The following is a 16,419-nucleotide window of genomic DNA, read 5'->3' on the forward strand; positions in this document are numbered from 1 at the left end:
TTGTTAACCAACCATGTAAACCGACCCTATTTAATTAATGGTAAACACATACACCAACTCTTATTCTTATGTGAAACCGATGACTGTTTGACGATAGAATTAGTAATTGCAATGCCCACATGTTCCTTGTCATTAGAAAATATTTGCCTCATTGAGACTCCGCAGCTTCACAAAAAAACATAATGGTTTTTGCTTTGTGCTGCCATATAGAAGAAACAAACATCTAAGGGTTTTACTCATCGCGCATATATAGATCATATACACTCACAGCGCCAGATGGAGCACGTTTATTCAGACAAGATACGAGATCGTGGAAGGAAGAAAGTTGATGCTATCTTAGCCTGTTGCTGTATTGTGTAGTTTCGCTATTTGTTGGCTGATCAAGTCTTCAAGATTGACCATGTTGTAATTGTGCAAAATGGTCTGTACGGTTTCATCGGTGTTTTGCGGTTGCATAACGATACCATTCTTTGAAAGTTGGTTTTGTTTTGCTTGCAAATAAGCTAGAAGTCTTTCCTTCAAAGTTTGGACCCTTATTGAATCTGCTTTAAGGTCCTTTAGGTTATTCAATTGGTCCATTATTTGTTCAATATTATTATATTCATTGATATCATTGTCATAGATAAGACCCATTGCTTGCATAAGTGAATTATTGACAATTGTTGATATTTCATTATCCATATCATCTTCATCTTCATACTCATCATCATTTTCTTTATTCTGTTTCTCAGTTTTCGGAGTTTCCTCTATAACAGATGTGTTATTGTTATTGCCAGTATTCTCTAACTGGGTCAACTGGTCCTCTATATTGTCAATCAATCTTTGTATTACATTACTCTTAAATAAGGATGATTGTAAGAAATCTTTCACAGATGGGGACTTGATATTAATTATGTTTTTATCACCGTAAAATGACTCGATATCATAATCCTCCAATATCATATCATACAATAAGTTATTATATTGTTCTGTCAATAACAAATCCCAGGAGAAGAACGGAATTGTAAAATGAAAAAGGTTGAATAAACTGATACTTTGTTCTAAGTTCAATGTTATTGTATGTGCTATCAATGAATCAACAATATACGTCTGTAAAGAAAGAGCTTTTTTCTTGATGATATATTTATATCTAATAAATTTTGAATCATCCTTGTTATCACCTAGTTTCAATGTATGTGTAATCATTTCTTCGAAGAAGGAATTACCATTTTCATTAGAATTTGCAAATCTATTAATGAAGGTCGTTACAGCTAGAATCCAGTTCGTTATCCCTAAAGTCACGTTTTGTAAATCGTTGTTGTTACTTTCAAATGGATCATGATCGGCTGGCAAACTAACAGGTCGAAATGTAGGCAACTTACGAATTTGGTAAAGGTTATCATTAAAACATAATTCTCTAAATTCGGTATCCACATCACTTAGATCACTATGCAGCACTGCAATATTTTGAATCACACGTAAGATAACAGAATAATGTAATTTCAATTGATTGTTAAATTTTTCATCAGTGGTGGACAAATTATGATTTACTTCTAGCAAATAATCTTTGACATCGCTGACAGGCTTTGTCCTAAGTAAATCTAGAACCTCTTTCTTTATATCCTCATCTATATCTTGTCCCACAAAATTACCATCGATATCCATTGTCACACTCATCTTCCCTCAATTTACCGAATAGCTGAGCAACAGTTTCCTTTCCCAATCTAAATCAATTGTTATAAAATCACTCTGAAGAACCTTATTAGGTACAATATATTTCTTGAAGGGTTCGTGATCTTATTCAATGAATAAATTTCAACTTGATATCTTTTCTTTTTGTTCTTAGATTAGCTATTTTATCATCTTATACGATAGTTCACGCTCTTATGTTATCATTAGGAACGAACTGGAAAAAAAAAGTGAAAAATTTGTTAATTGCAGTGAACATCGCAAAAGGGTCTCTGGTCTTTCTTTCATAGTATATAAACAGGAAACTCATCGGCTTACAAGTATGACAGTCTATTCAGTAATAATTTAAATTCTCTGTAGTTTGTTAATTATAAAATTCTGTTGGAATATATAACTTATCAGCGTAATAAATAAGGAAAAACATGCCTCCAATTTCTGCATCTAAAGCTAAGAGAGAAGCCAAGAAGGCTGAAAGAGACGCTAAGAAGGTCGCTGCCGGTAAGACCGTCCGTAAATCCAAGAAGAAGACTGACGAAGAAGTCGATGAAGTTGGTGAACAAGCCAAGGAAATTGAAAAGTTGAAGTTACAACAAGATGATGACGGTATCTCCGATCGTGTTGTTACTGGTGTCCTAGCCTCTTTGGAAACTTCTAGAGATATTAAATTAACCTCTGTCTCTCTATTATTCCATGGTAAAGTTTTAATTCAAGATTCTACTCTGGAATTAAATTATGGTAGAAGATATGGTCTGTTAGGTGAAAATGGTTGTGGTAAATCGACTTTTTTAAAGGCTATCGCTACTAGAGAATATCCAATTCCAGAAAATATCGATATCTACTTATTAGATGAACCAGCTGCTGCAACAGAATTTTCTGCTTTAGAGTATGTTGTCAGAGAAGCTCAAGCTGAATTACAAAGAATGGAAGACCTTGTTGAAAACATCATTATTGAAGATGGTCCAGAATCTGAATTATTGGAACCATTATATGAAAGAATGGACTCTCTAGATCCAGACACTTTCGAAAGTAGAGCTGCTGTTATCTTGATTGGTCTGGGTTTCAATGCTCAAACCATTCTAAAAAAGACCAAGGACATGTCTGGTGGTTGGAAAATGCGTGTTGCTTTAGCCAAGGCCCTTTTCGTTAAACCAACTTTGTTATTACTTGATGACCCAACTGCGCATTTAGATTTGGAAGCTTGTGTTTGGCTAGAAGAATATTTGAAGAGATTTGACAGAACTTTGGTTCTAGTTTCTCACTCTCAAGATTTCTTGAACGGTGTTTGTTCAAACATGTTGGATATGAGATTAAAGAAGTTAACTGCTTATGGTGGTAACTACGATTCTTACCACAAGACAAGATCTGAATTGGAAACTAACCAAATGAAACAATACAGTAAGCAACAAGAAGAAATTCAACATATTAAGAAGTTTATTGCGTCTGCAGGTACTTATGCTAATTTGGTTAGACAAGCTAAATCTAGACAAAAGATTTTGGATAAGATGGAAGCTGATGGTTTGATCGAAGCTGTCGTTCCAGATAGAGTCTTCTCTTTCAGATTCCCAGAAGTCGAGAGATTACCACCTCCAGTTCTATCTTTCGATTCTATTTCTTTCGCTTACGATGGTAAGAAAGAACATAACCTATATGAAAACTTAGACTTCGGTGTCGATATGGATTCTAGAATTGCTCTTGTTGGTCCAAATGGTGTTGGTAAATCTACCTTATTAAAGATCATGACCGGTGAACTTATGGCTCAAAATGGTCGTGTCTCTAGACATACTCACGTTAAATTGGGTGTTTACTCCCAACACTCTCAAGATCAATTAGATCTAACTAAATCTGCTTTAGAATTTGTTCGTGATAAGCACCCAGATATCTCTCAAGATTTCCAATACTGGAGAGGTCAATTAGGTCGTTACGGTCTAACTGGTGAAGGTCAAACTGTACAAATGGGTACCCTATCTGAAGGTCAACGTTCTCGTGTTGTCTTTGCTCTATTGGCTCTACAACAACCAAATGTTTTACTATTAGATGAACCTACCAATGGTCTAGATATTCCAACTATTGATTCTTTAGCAGATGCTATTAATGAATTCAATGGTGGTGTTGTCGTGGTTTCTCACGATTTCAGATTATTGAACAAGATTGCCAAGGATATTTTCGTCGTTGAACACAAGACCGCCACCAGATGGAATGGTACTATTCTGGATTACAAGAAGAAATTGGCCCAAAACGTTGTCTTGTAAATTGCATAAGGTTTATAATATGTTTCATTTCACTATTAGTTTTTTCTTTACCCCCATTATTCAGTTCACTATTTAATTATATGTAATATTTCGTATCTATGAAATTAAAAATCCCTAATCATCGATAACTAAACATTTTTAATACAAACAAAAAAAATAGTAATATTTCAACATCAAAATATATCTGTGTTACGTCATATGTATATCTATATACACTATTATATAATCTGTCACTAAATTAAGAGCATATCAGGTCGATATATTAATATCAAAAAAGTTATTTTTTATTAAAAAAAAAAAAAAGTCAAAATAGAAAAAAAAATAGTCAATCATATTTCTATAAAAAACTTGGTTTTGGTAAATTTGATTCCTGAGGAACATCAGTTGCAAATGAAGCACCTGCGAAAGAATGACTAGAAGTTCTAGCCTTGTTTCTTTTAGCAGAAGTTTGCGTTGTGTTAGGTTTTGCCTTAGGAGAAATTTCAGTTGAACGAAACGTTGTTGGTGTAACATTTGGTGATATAGTATTGCCAATAGTTGCTTGCCCCGGTTGAACCGTGTTGTTATTGTGGTTCATAGGATGCATGTTTTGTTGGTTAAACATTGGTGCCATCATTTGGATTTGTTGAGGTAGTGGGCCATCACCGGAAGATAATCTGTAATTATTATGTAATGCAAATGGATATCCTAACCCTTGGAAATGCTGGGATAAAGATGATTGAATATTAGGTGGTGGTAATGGCATTGATTGATTTTGCTGAATACCTGGGCCAATTGGTAAGCCATATTGCGGTGGTTGTGGAAATTGTGCCTGGATTTGAGGTTGAAATTGTAATTGTTGAGGCTGTTGCAAAAACCCCTGTGGATACTGTTGTTGAGATTGCGGAGGAATATTCTGAAATTTGTTATTACCGTGATCGTTATTAGACATTGCCATTGAAATACCTGGTCTTGTTAATATTTGAGTACCCACACGTGGTATACTACCAGGGGTTGGGGTATTACCTTGACTACTACCACCACTTGGTTGGTTTGAAGTAGAGTGTTGATCGGATAAATTCATGTTCGGAATAGAACCTGGTCCATTAATGGGAGACGTTAGAAATGTCATGATTGGAGTAGTATTTTGATTTTTAAATCCATGGGAACTAGCACTCGTTGGATGGCTCTTGTTAGCACTTGATATGTTTGTACTATTAGTGGTTACATTATTTTGCATATTTGGAGATTTACTATTACTTCTTCTTGTAGAGTTTTTCTTATTATGGTTGTTACTATTATTATCCAGTAATAAATTCTTTAAATTTTTAGTAACATCTTTTGTCGATTTATCGTTACCATTATGACTACCTCTACGTTTTGGATTTGACTTTGAATTAGCATTGCCACCAAAATTTGGTTTTTCACCATTTGGTAAAGTTTGAGGTAATGGAACTTTCAATTTATCCAAGTTCTTGTTATCATTCGATTTACGAGAATGTTTCTTATTACGATTATTATTGTTGTTGTTGTTGTTACCATTTTGTTGTTTATTATTACTGTTGTTCTTAATACTCGAACTGCTGTTACTACGAGGAAACATGGCATTAGATGTCTTGTTTTTACTTCGTGTAGGCAGCATTCGCGAACTGTTGATATACATGGTATCTGTTGACATGATGTTCTTCTTTATTGCATATATATTTCTGTTTCTTTCCTATAAATTAGATTTCACTTATAATCAGTATCACTGTACCTATGTTGTATTGAACTTCTTAGGCAGGAATTAATTTTAGTAATAATGCTAATAATAATAATAAATGCACGTTTGAATATTTGAATAAACTGGCTAAAGAGGAAGAACAATTTAGGTGTCACTCTTTCCTTTAAGTTGTTATGATATTGTTTAGAAAAATGTGTAAAAGATAAATAATCAAAAATCAAAAATTCTTAGTCAGAAATTATCGTTAAAGAATGTAATTATGGTCTCTTTTAAAAGGTGTATGTATAATAGTAATAAACAAAAGTTTAAATAAATGTATATTGGAGTGTTTGTCGTTTATAATTAAAAGCAAGATAACAAACAACCCTACACAGCAGAAACATTTAATTAAATAGGACCTGGTATGTCAAATTCCTTCTTGTTGCATTAAACTTATCACGTCCTTCACTGCCACTATTCGATGTAACCGTTAAAAGTTCTCCACGGATTCCAATTTGAATTTCCTGCAAAATTATGCAGCTTTTCGTTAGGGAAGCGGGGATTATCGTGTTGCACGGCAGTCGCCGGGTAAATATATGTATATATTTGTATACATATATATATAATGTGCAACTATACATGTCATGTATACACATGTTAAACAACGTACAATGGGTCATGGTCGTAGCTACTGACCGACACTGACAGTCCTTGGTCTGAGAGCTTTTTTTGCATGACGGCTGCCAAGTATCCACGTTCTGTGTTGCTGTGATTACAAGTGATGACTGTTTTACCTAACTCTTTCAATCTAAGAACTTCATGATGGGACAATTCACCTGTATAGTATAGGTCTACTTCGTCCTGTTGATCTTGTGACAGAGCTTTGAATACACCAGACCCACTACCAGCACATAACGCGACGGTCTTGATCATTTTGTCCTTGTTTGTTTGATAGTCGGAAGATATTTGGAGATGTGGGATGTGAAGGTTTTGTTTGATGCTGCTCACTATATCACTCAATTTGATACCATCGCCAGTTAGTGATAAAAGTCTACCATAGCCTATATCCTCTTCTGAAGGGTAAGCATTGGTGCGTTCTATGGCAACGGTTTTGGCAATAAGTTCATATTTAAATTGAATTAATCCATCTACTAACCAATCATTGACACCACCACGTGCAGCATCTACAGCAGTATGAGGAGAATAGACAGATATGTTGTTTTGAATCAATTTCAATAAACTTCTATGTTGTGGGTTTTTCGTTGGAGCAATGTTCTTAAATGATGGGAAAATAAATGGATGGTAGGCAATAATTACGTTACATTCCTTATCGACCGCTTCTTGTGCTACGTCTTGAGTTAAATCGACAGTAAGAAGAACTTTTGGAACAATGGTACTGGTACTTTGTTCGCTAGTAATGGAACAATCGATTAATAAACCGACGTTATCCCATGCACTGTCGGCTAATTCCGTAGGATACCATTTTGTTATAGCACTGACAACTTTTTGCAATTGAGATCTAGAAAGAGCCCTACACATTGTTTTTCAAAGAGGGTATGTGTATTTGTATGTTTGTGTGTCAGTAACAGATATATTATAACTGGAAAAATATTACACCATTTAGTACTTTTGTGATAACTTCTATTTAAACTGTTCTTCTCACCATCTAAACATGGAAGTCTTTTTGAATAAATTGAAAAATCTTTCGGAGTGCGCGTCTATTGAAAATGTTGGCTCAAAGGAGCAGCTAATCCTAACAAAGGATTCAGGGGAAAGTATAAGCATTTATTTGAAAGACTGTACAATAAATTAAACTATTAATATACTTTTGGGATTGATTACAGTAGTCGAGGTTGAGTTTTATTTTATTTTCCAATCATTAAGTGTTGTTTGGTTTGGCTTGTTTACACTGGGTGCTTTAAAAAACAAAAGATAGTCATAGACAAGTTCAATGCAGTTTCTAGGTTTGTTTCAAACAATTATAAGGAGACAATTGGCTACAGCTGCCAAGAGTGCTGGTCCTAAATTAACTGATGTTTTAATTGTGGGTGGTGGTCCAGCAGGGTTGACTTTAGCAACCGCTATTAAGACATCTCCAATACTTTCCGGGTTTAAAACTACATTAGTAGATTCTCAAAATTTAACAGATAGAGTAGCCAAATTCTATGATAATCCACCAGAAGAATTCACAAATAGAGTTGTTTCTTTAACTCCTAAGTCGAAGAAATTTTTAACTGAAACTTTGGGAGTGCCTTTGATGAATGATAGAATTCAATCCTATGATGGATTGTATGTTATAGATGGTATGACTGATGCAAGAATGGCTCTTGATCAAGACGGAATGTTAGATATGATAGAGATCTTAAATATTCAATCATCTCTATTACATCGTTTAAACCATTTGAATTTAAATGAAGGAAGTTTTGAAATTAAAGAAGAGGTGAAAGTAACTAGTATCGAATCATCCACTAAAGGTGATCCAACATCCTGGCCAATTGTCACCTTAAGTAATGGTGAACAATATAAGACCAGATTATTAGTTGGTGCAGATGGGTTTAATTCTCCAGTAAAGAAATTCTCAGGGATTACTACTCGTGGTTGGCCTTATGATACATTTGGTATGGTGGCTACATTAAAATTGAACCCATTATCACCTTTCGCTAAATTAAGGGGATGGCAAAGATTTTTAAAGACTGGACCAATCGCTCACCTTCCATTACCTGGTGATAATGCTACTTTAGTTTGGAGTACTAAAGGTAACGAATTGTCCCAACTATTGATTCAATTAGATCCTAAGGTATTCTCTTCACTTGTTAATGCTGCATTTATTTTGGACGATGCTGATCTGGATTATTATTATAAGATCCTAGGTGAAAATCCAAATGACTCAGTTACTAATGAATCAGTCATTGACGATATAACCCAAAGAATTAATCAAGTTTGGGATTCATTGAAGAACGATTCCTTAATCGATGAACGTTACCCACCACAGGTTATCGACATTGTTGATAAGACAAGAGCAAGGTTCCCATTGAAGTTAAGTCACGCCGACATATATTGTAGTGACAGAATTGCTTTAGTAGGTGACGCTGCTCATACTACACATCCTTTGGCTGGACAAGGTTTAAACATGGGTCAACATGATGTTGAAGAACTGACAAGAGCTTTAGAAAAGGGTACTTTACGTGGTCTCGATATCGGTTCTATGTTATGTCTTGAACCATTCTGGGGAGAATGTTATCCTTTCAACAACGTAAGATTAGGAATGGCTGATAAATTACACAAGATATATGGAACTAACTTTACACCCGTTGTACAATTGAGATCTCTAGGTTTACAACTTACTGACAGTCTTGGTCCGGTCAAGAATCTATTAATTAACACGCTAACTGCTGGCAGCTCGAAATAGTGTAAAAAGTTCACTGCGCTGATGTGTTGTAGTTTTTCCTTTTTTTAATAAACTCAACTTTTTGTGGGTAATCTACTAAATAAATGTATATAGATAGCATACCATATAAGTATATGAATATATATGATATTCTGTGTTCTTAACTTACTGTTCAAGAAGATTGTTATATCAAATTATGCACACCCTCCTTAACATGATTAATGTACTGGGCGGGCAAATACATTTTTCTTTAGAAAAGTATTTAGCGATATTCGAGTAAATGACAAAGAGACCGAAGATTTATGTAATGCTTAATAATGAACAAGTGCTTAGATGAGTAAGTAATAAGTTAGAAACAGACCTTTAAAGAACCGTTTAAGAATAACTTTAATCCTTTATCAGAAAATCCGAGCTCTAATAACTCTATTATATCACCTTAAGAATGCTTACAGAAGAAGATTTGCGTAACAAAATATCAACGACAATCCCTGATGTCTATAATGTCATTGTCACAGATTTATCATATGGTTGTGGGCAATCGTTTGATGTTGTCGTGGTTAGTAATATATTTCAAGGTAAGAATAAGCTCCAAAGAAGTCGTCTTGTCAATGGTGCATTGAAGGAAGAAATACAGACTATTCATGCATTCAGTTGTAAATGTTATACTGAAGAAGAATGGGCAAAAATAGTGATATAACGAAGGTTGCACGTATTAAGGATAATTAAAATTCATTTAGCAAATATTGTTACAAGCATATAAATATATATATATATATATATATTATTAGTTATAAAATATTGTTCTGTGTATCTTATAGAAAATAAATAAATATAACTTTTAATTGACATTCTCGAATAATTAATAAAAATACGAACTTGAGTATATCTAATTCCTTTTATCAGGAGATATTAAATAGAATATATAAGAATATGTAAATACAATTTGTCATACAAAGAAGATGGATGGCATTAAAGTTTATCTTATAATCTGTATGGAGGTGGAGGTAAAACTGTGGTATTATCTTCGTTACCCCATTTCCAACCATTATTATTATAAAGGTTATTAATTCCGACAAACGATATTCTCTTTGAACCTGAACCAAGAGAATTGATCCTTTTTTTTGGATTGATTTTGATGTCTTTAATGTCTATACTGCGTATAATGTCATTAGGTAACTTTTCAGGGTCTGTAATTTCGTTAGTGTGCAAAGGGGTATCAAATAGTAATGAATGATCCTTTTCAGTAAAATATTCAATATTTTCATTGAAAATCATATGAGGTGGAACGTTTGTCCTTGGGGATGGTACTTCATCATCAATTTTATTGTTATTCACAGTAACTGTTGACTTCTTTGATTCATCAGTCAATTTTGGTAAATTGAACTTTTCAAAAGTCGGTGTTGATTGTCTTACAGATTCAATATTTTCTTGTCTCTTCTTATGTTTTCTGTTTAGTTTAATTGTTCTTCTCTTAGGTTTTTCATTTTCATCAGCTGCACTTCTTTCGTATAATTTATTTTGAATATCAATAATTTGATTTAAATCATATTTTTTCTCTCTTAATACTCTTTCAGGAAGAAAATTATTATCATGAGAATAATGCTGGGAATCGATACAATTCATTTGATTATTAGCATTGTTAACATTGTTGTTGTCTGATGTTACTCCTGTACGATATGCCGAATAATAATTAGATAAAGATGGCATTCTCGAGATAAATCTATACAAGTTTTGTTTCTCCAAACAACCTGGAATACTTGCCATCGAATGTAATCCACTAGTACCATGTAATGATAAAGTATGTCTTGATGATACAATAGTGGATAATCTAACCATATTTTTTGGTGATAATTCTTGCAAATCCACTTCATCAAATACAGTCTTTGGTAAAGAAGATTTTCCATTTTTCTTTACATTTGATTTATCTAAAATTGTCCCACTTGAAGTAGTAGATGATGATAATTGTGGAGGGATATGGTTAACATTATTTGATGTACTATTATTATGATTATTTGTAAACCAACTTTGAGACATATTAAACAATACAGTAGGTAATACATCCTTAAACAATAAATGCATTGAATCTTTTAATCTTCTCTCTATAGTATTTTGTAAAATTTTAATTGAACAATCGAAATTAAAATCTAAATTCACATCATTGAACGAAATACTTAGACTATTATTTTTCACAAAGATATTACTTATTGCCTCTAAAGAAATTTGACTAAAAGTCATAACAATTGGAATCTCTAAAGAATTGTTTTCGATTAATTTTGGTTTAATAAACATTGGTGAATTCTTCATATTGACCAGCAATAAATTAGATTCGATTACCGTTTGTAATTGGACCATAGCATCTTTAACTATTATTTTACATATTCCTTTCACTAGAGATCTTGGTTGTGTATTAATATCTAGATCTAATATTTCAAATTTCGGTATAGTTGGGAAATCTGTACTCTTCACAATAATTTTACTCTTTAAGATGTCAGCTTTTTCTGTATGTTTATTTGTATCATTAAAATCGTATTGATTTAAATCTATTTTATTTGAATTTGGATTAGAATTTGAATTAGTATTAGAATCTGAATGGAAACCTTTATTAAGAGCAGAAGTTAATTTTTCTTTTATCTTTTCATTAAAGGAATTATCCCTAAATACATCCTCATTAAATTTAAAGGACATCCTTAATATGAGGGAAAAACCGCAAACAAATATATATATATAATATAAACTTATATTGTAACAGAGAAGTAATCAGCTTCAAAAAAATAACAATAAAATTAATTGAAAATAGAAAAGTGCTTGTATTTTTTTAAAAGAAGCGAAAATGTTATACTTCCTCTAACTAAAATAAATAAATATTCTATATTGCCGTGTTTTTGTTATCCTATAATCTTTTAGAGTACCGTATTACTAAACAACTGAAATTTATATAACGTCCAAGTACATCTATATATATATTTATATGTTCATTATTTTATCTTATTATTAATTTCAGTGATAGAAACAGAAAAATTGTTCGCAGTTTCCGTAATACTAGTGTAATAATCATCGTCAACGCAGTGGAATATAATTATTCTGCATCCCATCGTCTCTCGTACGACTCTCACTGTCTCTCTCTCTCGGTGAGAGTTAGAATTTGCTATTTGAAATTTGGTTTTTCCATTCTTTCTGCGCTGCCCGAGTCAAAGAACAAAGGAAGAAGCGAAGCGGAACACAATTTATATCAGAGCTGTCTCCGGGGTTCGCCGTGCGCAACGACATCGAGTGTGTCCAATCAAGAGCCATGACGCTCAAGTTGCGAAAAGTGAAGTCTGCCGTGCAGAGTGATACAGCGTTCCACTATTATTCTCAGCTTTTAGTAGATGAGCGGTACGGTTTCCTAATCAGGGAGGCCGGTCAGCTGACGCGGAATTTTTGTGGAAGACACGTCACTTGGCACGGCAAGAACGGCTCTTTTTGGTAAATTGCGGGCTGCGTTTTGATTGAAGCGCACGCTGAGAGACAACCCAGGGATATCGCGTTTCTCACACTCATATACACATTCACACTATATAATGCAATACGCACGGATTACTTACTAAAGGCAAAAAGCAAAATATCAACAAGTAAATAAATAAGATGGTTGGGCTCATCTTAATAATAGCGAATAACTCCTTATGGGCGGCAAAATTTATAACTTAATGTTGGGTATTTAGCTTCCCCTTCATAAACGTGCAAGGGTTACAATTATCAGTTTCGTTTTTGTAATTATATATATATATGTGTGTGTGTGTGTGTATGGAGAATAGTCTCATAAACCATTTCACTTAATCGAGCCAAACTCTGTTAAGTAAGAGCATCGGATATTATAATAATTTTATTAGAATAGTTATAACTATTAAAGAACAACAGTAAATTGATACATTACCACAATTTCATTAATAATGGATCCATCTTCGGTAGGTAGACAGTCGTCAATTACGGTGGCAGTACGAGTTAGGCCATTTAATGATATGGAATTATCGAATTTGATTTCAATAGATCAATCAATAAAGACAAAATTAACTAATTTTCCCTATCCAATAAATTTTAGTAATGGTAAGAAAAATGAATCTACCAGTGTGACAGGTGATTCAAGTATTTTATTACCAAATGATTTAAAAGAAAATGATAATGAAAATAATAATACTACTAATAGTAATAATAATAAAATGATAAGATCTAATGGTATTTGGAAATTGATAGATTGTGTAGATGATAAAATGTTAGTATTTGACCCAATTGATAGAACTCCGTTGAATTTAATGAGCGAAAATGTTTTAAATAGTGCATACTTCCAAAGAAGGAAAAATAGGCAAAGAAGAAGAAGAACTTTAAAGACAACAAATATATATAATAATAATACTGGATCTCAAAATAATATATCAAGAAGACAATTTGGGAAAATAGATGATGATTCCGGAGAAATTAAATTTGTCTTTGATAAATTATTCGATGACAACTCTACACAACAAGAAGTTTATCAAAGTACAACGAGTCCTTTAATTACATCAGTTTTGGAAGGCTTTAATGCTACAATATTTGCATATGGTGCTACTGGTTGTGGGAAAACTTATACAGTAAGTGGTACACCAGAGGCACCAGGGATCATTTTCCAAGCTATGCAAGAATTATTTGATAAAATTGATTCATTAAATGATACACAAACTTTTGAAATATCATTATCATTTTTAGAGATTTATAATGAACGAATAAGAGATCTATTAAATCCAGAGACTAATTCAAAGAGATTAATTATACGAGAAGATGATAATCAACGAACCACTGTAGCAAATCTATCTCATCATTACCCAAAGACTGTTCAAGATGTAATCGATCTAGTGATAAAGGGCAATATTAATAGAACTACATCACCAACTGAAGCAAATGAAGTATCATCCAGATCTCATTCTGTTTTACAAGTTCATATTATTCAAACCAATAAAACTATTGATTTAACTTCACATCATAAATATGCTACATTATCAATCATTGATCTTGCAGGTAGTGAACGTGCTGCATCGACTAAAAATAGAGGGAAACGACTTAATGAAGGTGCAAATATTAATCGATCATTATTAGCTTTAGGTAACTGTATCAATGCATTATGTATTAGTGATAATACTAATGAGATGATGATTAATGGTAATCATAAACGATCATATCATATTCCATATAGAGATTCCAAATTGACTCGATTACTTAAATTTTCATTAGGTGGTAATTGTAAGACAGTAATGATTGTTTGTATATCACCAAGTAGTTCACATTATGATGAAACTTTGAATACATTAAAATATGCAAATCGAGCTAAAGAGATTAAGACAAAGATTATACGAAATCAACAATCATTAAATAAACATGTTAGTTCCTATTTAAAGATGATTACAGAACAAAAACTAGAAATTGAACAATTACGATTAAGAGAATCACAAATGATTGAATTAAAGTTGAATGAATTAAAGTTGAATTATCAAAAAATTGAAAGACAAATGAAAGAAATTTTTAATAATATTGAATATCAATATAAGACAAATGAAAGGTATATTACACTAAAAAATTTAAGATCATTAACATTAGTTAAAAGACGTTTTTTACAATTAATTAAAATTGAAATTGATAATGTAATGAATTATTTTACAGATCGAGAAATTCATAAGAATTGTGAATTAATTCAATTACAAATTTTTGAAAAGATTAAAGAATTAGAGATTAAATTTGATTCCAATGATGAATTAAATTTAGTTATTAAGCACGTCAAAGAAGTTGATTATTTAAAATTAAAAGAAATGGAAAATTGGGATGAATCGATATATGAAAATTTATTTGAGACAAAATTATTGCAAATCGAAGAAAGTTTGAGAAATGAAATTATGATAAATTCTTCCATAATAATTGAAAAATTATTTAATGATGAAAAATTATTGAAACGGTTTAAATTTTTCAGTGAATGTTTAATTAATGAGCATGATATTAATTTAATTCTTCAAGACTTAGTTAATATTGATAAAGAATTTGATGAATTTGCTGAACAATTTTTAATAATTCAGCAGAATGGTAATACTACCGATAAGCAGAAAAAGAAAAAATTAAGATGGTCAGATTCTCTAATTGAATCAGTAATACCAAAATTTCCAACAAAAAATATAATACTATCAGATTCTATGGAAATTGATATGAGTTTACAAGATACTACAATGACCACACAAGATAGTTTAAAAAATGAAGAAAATAAAGTAGTTGATACAAGTTATAACAATAACAATAGTAATATAGAAGATCGGAGTATAATTAATGAAAATGAAAATGGCAATAATGGTAATAGAAATAGTAATAATATTAGTGGATCATCTATATTATTGAGACGAAACTTCCTTACAGACGATTCCTAGTCCCCAAAAAAAGAAAAAAAAGAAAAAAAGCAAAAATACATAGTCTGGTACGTCAATGTAATAAATAAAATCAAGTATTCTACTAATAACGTAATATAATTGTTAGTAAAAAGGATTTTTGACCACAAAAACTGCAAAAGTATGAGAGACAGAGTTGTTTAATAAATAGTGTTAATAAGAATAAACTCCGTTAATCAGTGTCGTTTTATCTATGAAGTAAATAAAATGCTAGGCTCGCAAGAGAGTCTAGACTTGGTATATAGGATTTTCTAAGCGATACGCAATACGCAATATGAAAAAGAGGTGATGGGAACCAACCAATCAACCTGAAATCAAATGCGAATTTTAATTTCACGGTGACCGGATACTAAATTTGTGTACGTAATGTAATTTTGCTGTTGCTGTTGCTGTTGCTGCCTTCCCTTTGCAGAATTGAGAAGCGCGTACCATCCATCGCACAAACATTTTTATCTGTTTCGTAAACCAAACGACAGCGACAACGACAGCGACAGCAGCAACTAAAAGAGCTGAAAGAGCTGTTCTGCCGCTGCTGGGGGTGGGGTGGGTCGATTCTGTATTCGTAAAAACTAAAAACTAAAAACTAATAAATCTTTGTACTCTAACAGAGCCCCGCAGAAACAAAACAAGCAAGAAACACAATATAATATTTAAACATATTTTAGCGTAACGCGTCACCCACACACCGCATACACACGCCGGAAATATAGCTCTCTTTGTTAATTTCCTCCATTTTAACCCTCACACAACAAAAACAAGAAACCGTTTTACTAACAGTTGCGTGTACAGAACAGTCAGAGAGAAAGTAGTATTATTATCAATCCGCCAGCCAATAAAATAAACTGCTAATTTACCACAGAATGACGATCGATCGATGGCAAGTTTAACCGCAATAATCTGATACTTGTCATGCTAACTTTGCCCCCTCTCTCTATGTGTAGCCATGAATAGTTGGTGGTGGTAGTAGTAGTACTGGTAGTGGGGGGTGGGGAGGTATCA

At 32.5% G+C, this 16,419-nt stretch overlaps 8 protein-coding genes across 8 annotated transcripts; 4 read left to right on the top strand and 4 right to left on the bottom strand.

Moving 5' to 3' along the window:
• Window positions 1-336: 336 nt before the first annotated feature.
• COG1 (Golgi transport complex subunit COG1) lies at window positions 337-1,644 on the bottom strand (the record flags this gene model as incomplete). Its single annotated transcript, XM_041548080.1, has 1 exon — window positions 337-1,644. One exon carries the CDS (start codon window positions 1,642-1,644, stop codon window positions 337-339), a length of 1,308 nt encoding a protein of 435 aa, XP_041404014.1.
• Window positions 1,645-2,090: 446 nt separating this feature from the next.
• Window positions 2,091-3,917, top strand: ARB1 (ATP-binding cassette family ATPase ARB1; the record flags this gene model as incomplete). The annotated part of the gene is made up of 1 exon (XM_041548081.1): window positions 2,091-3,917. The coding sequence occupies one exon, from the start codon at window positions 2,091-2,093 to the stop codon at window positions 3,915-3,917; it is 1,827 nt and encodes a 608-aa protein (XP_041404015.1).
• A 337-nt stretch (window positions 3,918-4,254) lies between these two features.
• KABA2_01S03146 (Edc1p) lies at window positions 4,255-5,574 on the bottom strand (the record flags this gene model as incomplete). Its single annotated transcript, XM_041548082.1, has 1 exon — window positions 4,255-5,574. One exon carries the CDS (start codon window positions 5,572-5,574, stop codon window positions 4,255-4,257), a length of 1,320 nt encoding a protein of 439 aa, XP_041404016.1.
• Window positions 5,575-6,255: 681 nt separating this feature from the next.
• NIF3 (uncharacterized protein) lies at window positions 6,256-7,137 on the bottom strand (the record flags this gene model as incomplete). Its single annotated transcript, XM_041548083.1, has 1 exon — window positions 6,256-7,137. The coding sequence occupies one exon, from the start codon at window positions 7,135-7,137 to the stop codon at window positions 6,256-6,258; it is 882 nt and encodes a 293-aa protein (XP_041404017.1).
• Window positions 7,138-7,549: 412 nt separating this feature from the next.
• COQ6 (putative N,N-dimethylaniline monooxygenase COQ6) lies at window positions 7,550-9,007 on the top strand (the record flags this gene model as incomplete). The annotated part of the gene is made up of 1 exon (XM_041548084.1): window positions 7,550-9,007. The coding sequence occupies one exon, from the start codon at window positions 7,550-7,552 to the stop codon at window positions 9,005-9,007; it is 1,458 nt and encodes a 485-aa protein (XP_041404018.1).
• A 421-nt stretch (window positions 9,008-9,428) lies between these two features.
• Window positions 9,429-9,683, top strand: BOL2 (Bol2p; the record flags this gene model as incomplete). The annotated part of the gene is made up of 1 exon (XM_041548085.1): window positions 9,429-9,683. The coding sequence occupies one exon, from the start codon at window positions 9,429-9,431 to the stop codon at window positions 9,681-9,683; it is 255 nt and encodes an 84-aa protein (XP_041404019.1).
• Window positions 9,684-9,967: 284 nt separating this feature from the next.
• MDM34 (ERMES complex subunit MDM34) lies at window positions 9,968-11,671 on the bottom strand (the record flags this gene model as incomplete). Its single annotated transcript, XM_041548086.1, has 1 exon — window positions 9,968-11,671. The coding sequence occupies one exon, from the start codon at window positions 11,669-11,671 to the stop codon at window positions 9,968-9,970; it is 1,704 nt and encodes a 567-aa protein (XP_041404020.1).
• Window positions 11,672-12,915: 1,244 nt separating this feature from the next.
• Window positions 12,916-15,402, top strand: KIP3 (tubulin-dependent ATPase KIP3; the record flags this gene model as incomplete). The annotated part of the gene is made up of 1 exon (XM_041548087.1): window positions 12,916-15,402. The coding sequence occupies one exon, from the start codon at window positions 12,916-12,918 to the stop codon at window positions 15,400-15,402; it is 2,487 nt and encodes an 828-aa protein (XP_041404021.1).
• Window positions 15,403-16,419: the final 1,017 nt, after the last annotated feature.

The sequence above is a fragment of the Maudiozyma barnettii genome (genome assembly GCF_903064755.1).
Source record: "Maudiozyma barnettii strain CLIB 1767 genome assembly, contig: KABA2_01, whole genome shotgun sequence".
Classification (NCBI taxonomy): Eukaryota; Fungi; Ascomycota; class Saccharomycetes; order Saccharomycetales; family Saccharomycetaceae; genus Maudiozyma; species Maudiozyma barnettii.